Genomic DNA, 13,162 nt, shown 5'->3' with positions numbered 1-13,162 from the left:
CATTTTTGGAGTTTTGTGTGAAATGATCAATGTTTTGCTTCAATCTCTTTTGTGTTTTTTCATTTGAGACAAATTAAATGAAGAGAATAATACCAAAGAATTTGTGTTTGCAATCATTTTCAGGAAGAAACTGAGTATTATCTGACAGAATTGCAGGGGTGTGAATACTTTTGGCCATGACTGTACATGTTAACATAGGAACCCTTCTTTGATATCACCTTCACAATTTTTGCATCCATTGAACTTGTGAGTGTATGGAGAGTTTCTGCTTGTATTTCTTTGCAAGAAGTCAGAATAGCCTCCCAGAGCTAATGTTTTCATGTGAACTGCCTCCCACCCTCATAGATCTTTTGTTTGATGATACTCCAAAGGTTCTCTATAGGGTTGAGGTCAGGGGAAGAAGGTGGCCACACCATGAGTTTATCTCCTTTTATGCCCATAGCAGCCAATGACTCAGAGGTATTCATTGTCATGCATGAAGATGATTTTGTTCCTGAAGGCACGTTTCTGCTTTTTAGACCATGGAAGAAAGTTGTCAGTCAGAAACTCTATTTACTTTGCTGAGGTCATTTTCACACCTTCAGGAACCTTAAAGGACCCTACCAGCTGGTTCCCCATGATTCCAGCCCAAAACATGACTCCTCCACCTCCTTGCTGACGTCCCAGCCTTGTTGGGACATGGTGGCCATCCACCAACCATCCACTACTCCGTTCATCTGGACCATCCAGGGTTGCTTGACACTCATCAGTAAACAAGACTGTTTGAAAAATAGTCTTCATGCATGTCTGGGCCCACTGCAACCGTTTCTGCTTGTGAACATTGTTTAGGAGTGGCCAAATAGTAGGTTTATGCACCACAGCAAGCCTTTGAAGGATCCTACACCTTGAGGTTCGAGGGACACCAGACGCACCAGCAGCTTCTAATAACTGTTTGCTGCTTTGTAATGGTATTTTGGCAGCTGCTCTCTTAATCCAATGAATTTGTCTGGCAGAAAACTTCCTCATTATGCCTTTATATGCATGAACTCTGTCTGAAGTTTTCGTAGTAGTCCCCTTCCGTCCTCCTGTCCGCTCCCCCCGTGCTCCGATCCCCCCCTCATACTTACAGAGCCTCCCGGTGTCCGTCCGTCTTCTCCACGGGCGCCGCCATCTTCCAAAATGGCGGGCGCATGCGCAGTGATTCGTTCCAGCTACATTTTGATCACTGTGATAGGTTTTATCACAGTGATCAAAATAAAAAAAATAGTAAATGACCCCCCCCCCCCCCTTTATCACCCCCATAGGTAGGGACAATAATAAAATAAAGAAAATATATATTTTTTCCACTAGGGTTAGAACTAGGGGTAGGGTTAGAACTAGGGTTAGCGTTAGAATTAGGCTATGTGCACACGGTGCGGATTTGGCTACGGATCCGCAGCGGATTGGCCGCTGCGGATTCGTAGCAGTGTTCCATCAGGTTTACAGTACCATGTAAACCTATGGAAAACCAAATCCGCTGTGCCCATGGTGCGGAAAATACCGCGCGTAAATGCTGCGTTGTATTTTCCGCAGCATGTCAATTCTTTGTGCGGATTTCGCATCATTTTACACCTGTTCCTCAATAGGAATCCGCAGGTGAAATCCGCATAAAAAACACTGGAAATCTGCGGTAAATCCGCAGTTAAAACGCAGTGCCTTTTACCTGCAGATTTTTCAAAAATGGTGCGGAAAAATCTCACACGAATCCGCAACGTGGGCACATAGCCTTAGGGTTGGAATTAGGGCTAGGGTTGGAAATAGGGTTAAGAATAGGCTTGTGGTTAGGGGTGTGTGGGGTTAAAGTTGGGGTTAGGGTTGGGATTAGGGTTAGGGTTGTGGTTAGGGGTGTGTTGGGGTTAGGGTTGTGATTAGGGTTATGGCTAGAGTAGGGATTAGGGTTAGGGGTGTGTTGAGGTTAGTGTTGGAGTTAGAATTGAGGGGTTTCCACTGTTTAGGCACATCAGGGGTCTCCAAACGCAACATGGCGCCACCATTGATTCCAGCCAATCTTGCGTTCAAAAAGTCAAATGGTGCTCCCTCCCTTCCGAGCCCTGACGTGCGCCCCAAACAGTGGTTTACCCCCACATATGGGGTACCAGCATACTCAGGACTAACTGGGCAACAATTATTGGGGTCCAATTTCTCCTGTTACCCTTGTGAAAATAAAAAAATTGCTTGCTAAAACAATTTTAGAGGAATGAAAAATTATTTTTTATTTTCATGGCTCTGCGTTATAAACTTCTGTGAAGCACTTGGGGGTTCAAAGTGCTCACCACACATCTGGATAAGTTCCTTGGGGTCACTTGTGGGGAGTTTCTACTGTTTAGGCACATCAGGAGCTCTGCAAACGCAACGTGATGCCCACAGAGCATTCCATCAAAGTCTGCATTTCAAAACGTCACTACTTCCCTTCCGAACCCCGACGTGTGCCCAAACAGTGGTTTACCCCCACATATGGGGTATCGGCGTACTCAGGAGAAACTGGACAACATCTTTTGGGGTCCAATTTCTCCTGTTACCCTTGGGAAAATAAAAAATTGTGGGCTAAAAAATCATTTTTGAGAAAAGAAAAATTATTTTTTATTTTCATGGCTCTACGTTATAAACTTCTGTGAAGCACTTGGGGGTTCAAAGTGCTCACCACACATCTAGATTAGATCCTTGGGAGGTCTAGTTTCCAAAATGGGGTCACTTGTGGGGGAGCTCCAATGTTTAGGCACACAGGGGCTCTACAAACGCAACATGGTGTCTGCTAACGATTGGAGCTAATTTTCTTTCTCGCTTCATTGGGGGACACAGGTAACCATGGGTGTATGCTGCTGTCACTAGGAGGCTGACACTATGCAAATAAAGAAGTAACTCCTCCCCGGCAGTATACACCCTCCGACAGGCACCAGGCAACTCAGTTTTTGCTTAGTGTCTGTAGGAGGCGGACCTGGATCTAACACCAGATCCGCATTACTTTTACAGGGATTTGTTGTGTGTTTTTAATCATTTCCCCTTTCTTTTTCAGACTCTTTCTTCAGGGTAACAGGGTGCAGTTTCTCACTCTGTCTTCCCCACTTTGAGCGACCGAGAGAGCAGTGTGGTATCACCCACATCGCACCCTCTCGGACCCGCTGGGCAGGACTTTGTCCCCTGTCACCCATTTGGGTGTTCAGGGTGACCCTTTCTTCGGTGGCCAGTCCTGCCCGTTTCCCCTCCTCATCCCTCTCCTCGGAGCGGGCTGAGAGGAAGACGGCGGTCACATCCAGTGACCCTCTCCCCCTGTTCAGGGGTCGACGCCGTCTTCTGCGCCGGAGAGTCGTGGCGCGGGAAGGAGGACTACTTCCAGGACCCTCTATCTACCAGGGATCCTGATGATTCCTCATCTGCAGGTAGGGAATCTTCAATCAACAAAATCCCCCCCCCCCCCTCCCCCACCAATACTCTGCCCAGCGGCGATCTCCTCTTACCATAGGGGAGCATCTGACAGGGAAGTGGGCTGCATATTCGGGCGTTGAGACCACGTAGGAATGGGAGCAGGAAGGCTGGCATCTTTTCCCCCTCCTTATTCAAACTTGCAGGCTCGTTCGCCCGCCATTTCTCTCTGCCTCATGTTTTTGCTTTCTTAGCGCTTGAGCGCCCTCTGGTGGTGGCCGGAATTAGTGCGGCCGGGATGTGCAGCGTCTCCCTGCTTTTCCCTTTCTTGCCGCTTGAGCGCCCTCTTGTGGCGGTCGACGGTATAGCGGCCGGATTGCTTTCAGTTTTACAGGGGGCGTTCCTTTCTTTCCCCCCTTCGGTCCTGTGCACGCCCACAGCGTCGCACTTTCTCCGCGCTCTTTTCTCCTGCTTCCTGCTCCCTGTCAGCGTGTCAGCGTCTGCTCATCGCATGGGACACAGGATTTCTCGGGGGAACACAGGCACCTGCGGTTACCGCTGTCTTTCACCAGGCTCAGCGCTACCTTCTACTCTACCTGGCAGTATTCTCTGGGGACAAGGTAATATTCACCTATGTCCGACCCCACCCCGGCCTTTGCCCCTACGGCCATCCATTACGCCTGCGCTCACTGTAAGAAAAAGTGGGTTTCAGGTCAGCCTTCTCCTTTCTGCCCGTCCTGCGTTCCTCCCACCATGTCAGCTCCCCTGGAAGCTTCAGGGTCCCTGGATGAGTGCACCCCCCCTCCCCCGGAGCGGGCTGTTGCTATGTCTCAATCTGTGTCCGACCTGACTAAGGTTTCTCAGTCCCTGGTCCAGGCACTTGAACGCATCCCGCTTCTCTCTAATGCCACCAGTGCCACGAACGCCTCTCACGGCGATTCGCCCGCACCTGTCCTAGACTCTCACAGAGGCAGACCGGACAAAAGAGACAGAAAACGGACCTTATCTAGATCCTTCTCCAGTTCACCGGACCACATCGGGATTCCCCTATCTGCCCGTTCCCCTTCCTCACAGGCGGACCTCGGGTCTGACGTAACTTCTCAGTCGGAATCTGACTCGGATGCAGATCAGACTTCCGGAACACAAGACATGGTTGATAGCCTTATTTCAGCTATCGTTCAGACGCTTGATCTTAAGGAGGATGAGGCAAGCTCTCAGGACGTCTCCGTTGCTTTTAAACGGATTAAACGTCCCTCTAGGGTTTTCCCTAATCACAAGGAGTTTGACAACACTACCGCCACTCACTGGGAAAACCCTGGCAAGCGTTTCCCAGGCATGAAACTGCTTGATGTGTTATACCCTTTTCACTCCGACCTGGTCTCCAAGTGGTCCGAGTCTCCTAAGGTCGACCCGCCTGTGTCCAGGCTATCCTCACAGACAGTTCTGTCTATTCCGGACGCGGCTTCCCTTAAGGACCCCTCGGACAGACAAATCGAGGCGCTAGCAAAATCAGCATTTGAGGCCTCCGGAGCCTCCCTTTGCCCTATTTTCGCCTCATCATGGGTAGCCAAGGCTGTATCAGCCTGGGCCAAGACCCTGCGCAGGGGCATTTCGGCCTCTGCTCCTGCTGAAGAACTGTCTGAATTAGCGGATCAGATTTCACTGGCAGGAAAATACCTGATGAATGCCTCCCTTGATGCAGCGGCCTGCTCTACCAGGGCTAATGGCAACATTGTCGCCATTCGCCGGATTCTTTGGTTAAAGGCGTGGAACGCTGATCCCGCATCTAAGAAATCGCTCACTGGTCTGCCCTTCCAGGGCTCCAGACTCTTCGGCTCGCAGCTAGATCAAATGATCTCGGACGCTACTGGCGGTAAGAGTACCTCCTTACCCCAGTCCAAGCCTAAACGTCTCTTCAACAGGAGGGGTCCCCAGTCCTTTCGTCCCTTTCGGTCTTTTGCCTCTTCGGGAAACCCCGTCCAGGACCATTCCTCCTCACAAGGGGACCGTAGAAAACCTTCTTTCAGGCCTCCGCCACGCTGGAGAGCCAAGAGCCACCCCGCAAAACCATCGGGATCTCGGGGCCGCAGGTTTTCTAATAAATGACGGGTCGCCCCCACCTGGAACTCCTTCCAGGGTGGGAGGCCGCCTTCTTCTATTCTCAGAGGTTTGGCTTTCAGTAGTCGACGACGCCTGGGTCAGGGAGATCGTCACGTCAGGCTACAAAATAGAGTTTTCTTCGCCCCCAGGAAGACGTTTCATGCTCTCTCGTCCTCCCAAACAGCCCTCTCATCTTCCAGGGCTTCTCCAGGCCGTCGATTCGCTCCTCGCCTCGTGAGTCGTAGTGCCGGTGCCTTTTCGCCAGCGGTTTTCCGGGTTTTATTCAAACCTGTTCGTGGTTCCAAAAAAGGACGGCTCTCTCCGTCCGATTCTGGATCTCAAACGATTGAACCGCCACCTTCGGATTCAACACTTCAAAATGGAATCTCTGCGCTCGGTGATCGCGTCCATGGAGCCGGGAGAGTTTCTGTGCTCAGTGGACATTCGGGATGCGTACCTTCACATTCCTATTTGCGTGCAGCATCAGAGGTTCCTCCGATTCGCGATCAGGGAGCATCATTACCAGTTCACTGCCCTCCCCTTCGGGCTGGCATCTGCTCCCAGGGTCTTTACGAAGGTCATGGCAGCTGTCATGGCCATCCTGCGTTCAAATGGGATTCTGGTAATCCCATACCTCGACGATCTATTGTTCAAGGGCTCATCCCAGGGGGATTGCAGCCAGAGCCTCCATCTTACTCTGGACACCTTAGTTCGCCTAGGCTGGTTGATCAACTACCAGAAGTCTTCCTTGATTCCAACCCAGCGGCTGGAGTTCCTAGGCATGGAATTCGATACCTTTCGGGCTCAGGTCTTCCTTCCCAAGGAGAAGTTTCTTTCTCTTCGTCGGGGTGTCAGAGCGCTAAAGGGTCCGAGTCCTCTGTCCCTTCGTCTAGCCATGAGAGTTCTGGGGAGAATGGTCGCTTCTATGGAAGCGGTCCCCTATGCTCAGTTCCACTCTCGTCCCCTCCAGCTGGCTCTTCTGTCTGCCTGGGGCAGGAACCCGCTTTCCCTGGACTGTCCGTTTCGCCTCTCCCCCAGGACGAGACAGTCTCTCTCTTGGTGGACGCTGTCCACCTCCATTCTGCGCGGGAGGTCATTTTTACCCCCCCACTGGCAGGTGATTACCACCGACGCCAGTCTCCAAGGTTGGGGAGCGGTCTTTCTCCACCTCACAGCCCAGGGCCGCTGGACTGCTCGAGAGGCGTGCCTCTCGATCAACCTCTTGGAAATCAGAGCCATCTTCCTAGCCCTCATCCGCTGGGAGTCCCTCCTTTCGGGAAAGCCGGTCCGCATTCAGTCGGACAACGCCACGGCCGTGGCATACATAAATCACCAAGGGGGGACTCGCAGCAGTCAAGTCATGGCGGAAGTAGCAAAAATTTTCCGCTGGGCGGAGGGTCATGTTCCCTCTCTGTCAGCCGTCCACATCCCAGGGGTGGACAATTGGGAGGCCGACTTTCTAAGTCGCCAGGGCATCGTGGCGGGCGAGTGGTCTCTTCTTCCAGCAATCTTCAGCCAGATTTGCCAGCGGTGGGGCGTTCCAGACGTCGACTTGATGGCCTCCCGGGCAAACCACAAAGTTCCCCAGTACGTCGCCAGGTCTCGGGACCCGATGGCCGTCGGATGCGACGCTCTCGTGATCTCTTGGGCCCAGTTCCGGATGCCCTATCTGTTCCCGCCTCTCCCTCTGATCCCAAGGGTCGTAAAGAAGATCAAGTCGGAAGGGGTCCCCGTACTCTTGGTAGCTCCAGATTGGCCTCGCAGAGCCTGGTACGCAGAGCTGATAAACATGTTATCGGATGTTCCGTGGAGACTTCCGGATCTTCCGGACCTTCTTTCACAGGGGCCTCTCTCCCACCCGAATTCTCGGTCGCTGAATTTAACGGTATGGCAGTTGAGGCCGCGGTCCTGAAGAACGCAGGTTTTTCTCATAGCGTCATCCAGACTATGATAAGAGCGAGGAAACCGGCCTCATCGCGTGTCTACCACAGATGTTGGAAGGCCTTTTTCCGGTGGTGTCAGGATAACAATCTGTTTCCTATGACCTTTTCCCTTCCTTCCCTTCTCAGCTTTCTTCAAACGGGCCTAGATTCGGGTCTTTCCCTTAGCACCTTGAAGGGTCAGATCTCCGCTCTATCAATTCTTTTTCAAAGAGACCTGGCTTCCCTGCCTCAGGTGAGGACCTTCATCCAGGGGGTCGCTCATATAGCTCCCCCTTACCGGTCTCCTGTTGAGCCTTGGGATCTCAACCTCGTCTTAGATGCCCTGCAGCGGCCGCCCTTTGAACCGCTTCAGGATGTTTCCTTCTCGCTTCTATCCTGGAAGGTAGCCTTTTTGATCGCCATCACCTCCATTAGAAGGGTTTCAGAGCTGGCGGCTTTATCCTGTCGTTCTCCCTTTCTGGTCCTGCATCAAGACAAAGTGGTTCTTCGTCCGGTTCCTTCCTTCTTACCGAAAGTTGTCTCATCTTTTCATATCAACGAGGACATTGTCCTCCCGTCCTTTTGCCCTTCCCCGGTTCATCCATTGGAGAAATCCCTTCACAAGCTGGATGTGGTCAGGGCTATCCGGATTTACATCGCCAGAACTGCCTCTTTTCGTCAGGCCGATCCTCTGTTCGTCGTCTCGGATGGGCGTCGAAAGGGTCTTCCGGCCTCCAAGTCCACGATTGCTCGTTGGACTCGTTCGGCGGTTTTGGAGGCATACCGCGTCCAAGACAAACAGCCTCCTTCGGGGGTGAAGGATCACTCTACCCGGGCAGTGGGAGCTTCCTGGGCAGTTCGTCACCAAGCTTCGGCCTCGCAGGTTTGCAAGGCCGCTACGTGGTCTTCCATGCACACCTTTGTCAAATTCTACGGGGTGCATACTCAGGCTTCCGCGGACGCGAGCCTGGGTAGGAGGATACTGCAGGCGGCGGTTTCTCACCGGCCAACCTGACTCCTCTTTTTCTGCAGAATACCCGCCCTAGGGACTGCTTTGGGACGTCCCATGGTTACCTGTGTCCCCCAATGAAGCGAGAAAGAAAGAGGGATTTTTGGTTCTTACCGTAAAATCTCTTTCTTGGAGCCTTCATTGGGGGACACAGCACCCTCCCTTGAAGTTGTACCGTGTTGGCTAACGTGCCGTTGTTGTGGGTTGGTACATAGGTTGAGTTTTATATTGCCTGTTCCTACTACTGCTTTTGCACCAACTGAGTTGCCTGGTGCCTGTCGGAGGGTGTATACTGCCGGGGAGGAGTTACTTCTTCTTTATTTGCATAGTGTCAGCCTCCTAGTGACAGCAGCATACACCCATGGTTACCTGTGTCCCCCAATGAAGGCTCCAAGAAAGAGATTTTACGGTAAGAACCAAAAATCCCTCTTTCCATTCAAAAAGTCAAATGGCGCTCCTTCCGAGCCCTGCCATGCGCCCAAACAGTGGTTTACCCCCACATCTGAGGTATCAGCGTACTCAGGACAAATTGGACAACAACGTTCGTGGTCCAGTTTCTGCTTTTACCCTTGGGAAAATAAAAAAAATTGTTGATAAAAGATCATTTTTGTGACTAAAAAGTTAAATGTTCATTTTTTTCCTTCCATGTTGCTTCTGCTGCTGTGAAACACCTGAAGGGTTAATAAACTACTTGAATGTGGTTTTGAGCACCTTGAGGGGTGCAGTTTTTAGAATGGTGTCACTGTTGGGTATTTTCTCTTATAGACCCCTCAAAGTGACTTCAAATGTGAGGTGGTCCCTAAAAAAAAAAAAAAATGGTTTTGTAAATTTTGTTGTAAAAATGAGAAATCGTTGGTCAAATTTTAACCCTTAACTTCCTAGCAAAAAAAAAAATTTGTTTCCAAAATTGTGCTGATGTAAAGTAGACATGTGGGAAATGTTATTTATTAACTATTTTGTGTCACATAACTCTCTGGTTTAACGGAATAAAAATTCAAAATTGCGAAATTTTCAATATTTTCACCAAATTTTCGATTTTTTTTTTAGAAATAAACGCAAAAATTATCGGCCTAAATTTACCACTAACATGAAGCCCAATATGTCACGAAAAAACAATCTCAGAATCGCTAGGATCCGTTGAAGCGTTCCTGAGTTATTACCTCATAAAGGGACACTGGTCAGAATTGCAAAAAATGGCCAGGTCATTAAGGTCAAAATAGGCTGGGTCATGAAGGGGTTAAGATGCGCCTATTCTGGCACTTAGCCTCTCTTCCCACTCCCCTGTAGCAGTGGGATGTGGGGTAATAAAGGGTTAATGCCACCTTGCTATTGTAAGGTGGCATTAAGCCTGGTTAAAAATGGAGAGATGTCAATAAGACACCTATCCATCATTAATCCAATAGTAGTAAATGGTTAATAAAACACACACATTAGGAAAAAAGTATGTTATTGAAATAAAGACACAGGGTGTTGTAATAGTTTATTATACTCTCAATCCATATGACGACCCTCGTTCTGTAAAAAAACGAAAAATAAAAAAACAACAATATCCCAAACCTTTCCGCCGTACAGTCATGTCCCACGCTGTAAATCCATCTGAAGGGGTTAAATAATTTTACAAGCAGGAGCCTGCTAATGCAGCCCCCCTTTGCCTGTAAAAACTGGGGGTAAACCACGGTTTGGGCGCACGGCAGAGCTCAGAAGGGTGGGAGCACCATTTGACTTTTTCAACGAAAAATTGGCTGGAATCAATGGTGGAGCCATGTCGCGTTTGGAGACCCCCTGATGTACCTAAACAGTGGAAACCCCCCAATTCTAATTCCAACCCCAACACACCCCTAACCATAATCCTAATCACAACCCCAACACACCTATAACCCTAATCCCAACCCTAACCATAACCCTAATCCCAAACGTAACCCTAATCCCAAACGTAACCCTAATCCCAACTCTGACCCTAATTTTAGCCCCAACCCTAATGGAAATAAATACATTTTCTTTACTTTATCATTTTTCCCTAACTAAGGGGGTGATAAAGGGATGGGGGGGGGGGGGGGGTCGGTGTTATTTACTATTTTTTTTATTATTATTTTGCTCACTGTGATAGGATCTATCACATTGACCAAAATGAACCAATAGGAAAAATCTTCCTATTGTTGCCGGATGCCAGCCGGCAGATCTCGAGGAGGTACTGGGGGGGAGATCGGGGACCCTATTTCTCTCCCCTCTGATGTGCGATCACATCAGAGGAAGGAGAAATTAAATGGCACCTCAGACTTTTTTTTTTTTTTTTTTTTGCGGCCACCAGTAAACGGTTAATACCAGTGATCGCAACCCTGGGGTCAGTAAAAAAACGACCCGAATCATGTTCTCTGGGATCTCGGCTACCCCCGGCAGCAGAGACCCCGGAGAAAATCCTACTGTGGGGGGCGCTATACACTTTTTCCACAGCGCAGTTAATTAATGGCTTTGTGGTTTAAGTACCCATAACTGCCGCCGTTAAAAGGCGTATCGGCGGACGTTAAGGGATAAAAATTGAGAACCACTTTAAATGGTCCCAATGAAGAAAATAGAAGTAATTTAAGTGTTCTTTTTTTTTTTAATCTGATCTGCTCCAGGTATCTTCTAGAAGGCGCCACTCTATTTAACAAGGAGGAGCACCATTACTCCGCAGCTTTCCAGATTGATGGCTACTGGATGCACTATGACGGGCTCAGAAATGTAAACTTAATCCTCTTACACAAACCTCCGGAGTTGCTCCTCCTGTCGTCGCTGGTTTACGTGCGAGCAGCAGAGAAGTGACCAAGATAAAAAAATATTTTTTTTTTCTTCATTATTTTTTTTTTTTCTTTCTTTTTTTCAAGGTACAATTTTGGAAAAAGTGGATTTTTTTTTTTCTTTTTAAAGTTACATTTTTGTAATTGGTATAAACTTTAATCATGTTGGTGCTGAAAAAAAATTGTAATAGTAGCGCAGTTACGCTGCTTGTATCCTCTACAAAGTAGACACCCGTCATTTAGGTGACTCCTGGAGCCGGTAACATTACAGAGACCTTATAATACGAGGTTTTGGTGACTTCAGGCTTTTATATTTTGTACTGTATACGGGAGTCAGACTCACTACGTGGACTGATATGGGTCTGATGATGCATCTGGAGCCTAAGCAGGACGAGTTTTGCTTTAAATTAAAGCATATATGTTCATCCCCTCCGAGCAATATTATATCGGTGTATACATACAATCTATGGAAAAAGTTAAGTAATCTATACTGCAGAGCTGTATTTCTAATTCTGCCTGCTTCAAAGCTGCTGTTGGAAGAGATTTACTAAAATGCAGCACCAAGTGTAAACCCAAAAAAAGCATAAAAAAAAAAAGTAAAATACCCATACTGCTTAAAGGGCCACTGTCACCCCCTCCAGCCGTTATAAACTAAAAGAGCCACCTTGTGCAGCAGTAATGCTGCAGTCTAACAAGGTGGCTCTTTTAGTTTTTGATTCATTTATTACCTCAATAAAGCGTTTTAAAAATTGGCCACAAATACCAGATATTGTACCTGGAGGCGGTCCGAATCGTCCTCTATGAATCTCCCAACTGCCGTCACTCTTCTCTTCTGCGGCGCTGGTCGCCGCCCTCTTCGCGGTGTTTCTTCTTAAATCCGGCGCCTGCGCTGTGCGTGCCTGCCTGGGGCCTGCGCAGTCTTCATTGTCAGTCACAGCTCAGACGCAGGGTGCCTGACTGCGCCTGTGCGGGCAGTGCGGCCACCCCGTTGCTGAATCCCCGCCCCGCACTGTTATTCATTATGCACAGTGCGGGGCTGGCATTCCTGGGCATGCGCACTGCGCTGTTTAGACGCTCCCCCAGCTCAGACGCTCCCCCGCCTTCCCAGGAACCCCAGCCCCGCACTGTGCATAATGAATAACACAGTGCGGGGCGGGGATTCAGCAACAGGGTGGCCGCACTGCCCGCACAGGCGCAGTCAGGCACCCTGCATCTGAGCTGTGACTGACAATGAAGACTGCGCCTGCCCCAGGCAGGCACGCACAGCGCAGGCACCGTATTTAAGAAGAAACACCGCGAAGGGGGCGGCGACCATCGCCCCTGAAGAGAAGAGTGACGGCAGTTGGGAGATTCATAGAGGACGATTCGGACCGCCTCCAGGTACAATATCTGGTATTTGTGGCCAATTTTTAAAACGCTTTATTGAGGTAATAAATGAATCAAAAACTAAAAGAGCCACCTTGTTAGACTGCAGCATTACTGCTGCACAAGGTGGCTCTTTTAGTTTATAACGGCTGGAGGGGGTGACAGTGGCCCTTTAAACAAGGGATTTTGATGTTTTGCATTAACTAGCAGAATTGTGATTGCAGCTCTGGCGTATAATACAATAAAAAAAAAAAATCTAAATCTGGATCTGTACAAGAGAACGTTGTAAAAATAAAAACGAGACAGAGGTTTTCCAGAACCCAAATCATAGCTCAGTAGAGCCTGTTTTTTCTGTTTAGGGAGTCTTTGCTGCAGGGAATTGTCTCTTTATCCTCCTTTCCAACTCCTTAAATTCTTCAGATTGGAGAAAGTATTTTTCAAGCTAATTTCAGCACTTAAAGGAACACTGAGAATAGAAACAGCATCTCAACCATTTCTCCTTTACAGTTATTATTTGCTAAGAAATGTATTAAAAAGTAGAGCTATCTCAGCCATTCTATTTACCAAACTTGAGTCTTGCTGTGAGACAACTAGCTGCAGCAGGAGCCTCT

The 13,162-nt window shown here is 48.9% G+C and overlaps 1 protein-coding gene across 5 annotated transcripts in view; it reads left to right on the top strand.

The window, feature by feature from the left end:
• DORIP1 (dopamine receptor interacting protein 1) overlaps positions 1 to 13,162 on the top strand; it is a 39,165-nt gene that overhangs the window by 16,004 nt on the left and 9,999 nt on the right. The window contains exon 5 of one of the 5 annotated variants that reach the window (XM_077267129.1): positions 11,028 to 11,836. The exons of 3 other annotated variants lie outside the window; for them this stretch is intronic. In XM_077267129.1, coding sequence (XP_077123244.1) covers positions 11,028 to 11,211 — 184 coding nt within the window. In that variant the 3' untranslated portion in view covers positions 11,212 to 11,836. Of the gene's footprint in view, positions 1 to 11,027; positions 11,837 to 13,162 lie in introns of those variants that run through there. One more of the 5 variants, XM_077267138.1, reaches the window with a different exon arrangement.

This window comes from Ranitomeya variabilis, chromosome 1 (genome assembly GCF_051348905.1).
Source record: "Ranitomeya variabilis isolate aRanVar5 chromosome 1, aRanVar5.hap1, whole genome shotgun sequence".
NCBI classification, from domain to species: Eukaryota; Metazoa; Chordata; class Amphibia; order Anura; family Dendrobatidae; genus Ranitomeya; species Ranitomeya variabilis.
Note: the sequence above shows the minus strand (reverse complement) of the source record. Positions and strands in the feature narration are given on the sequence as shown.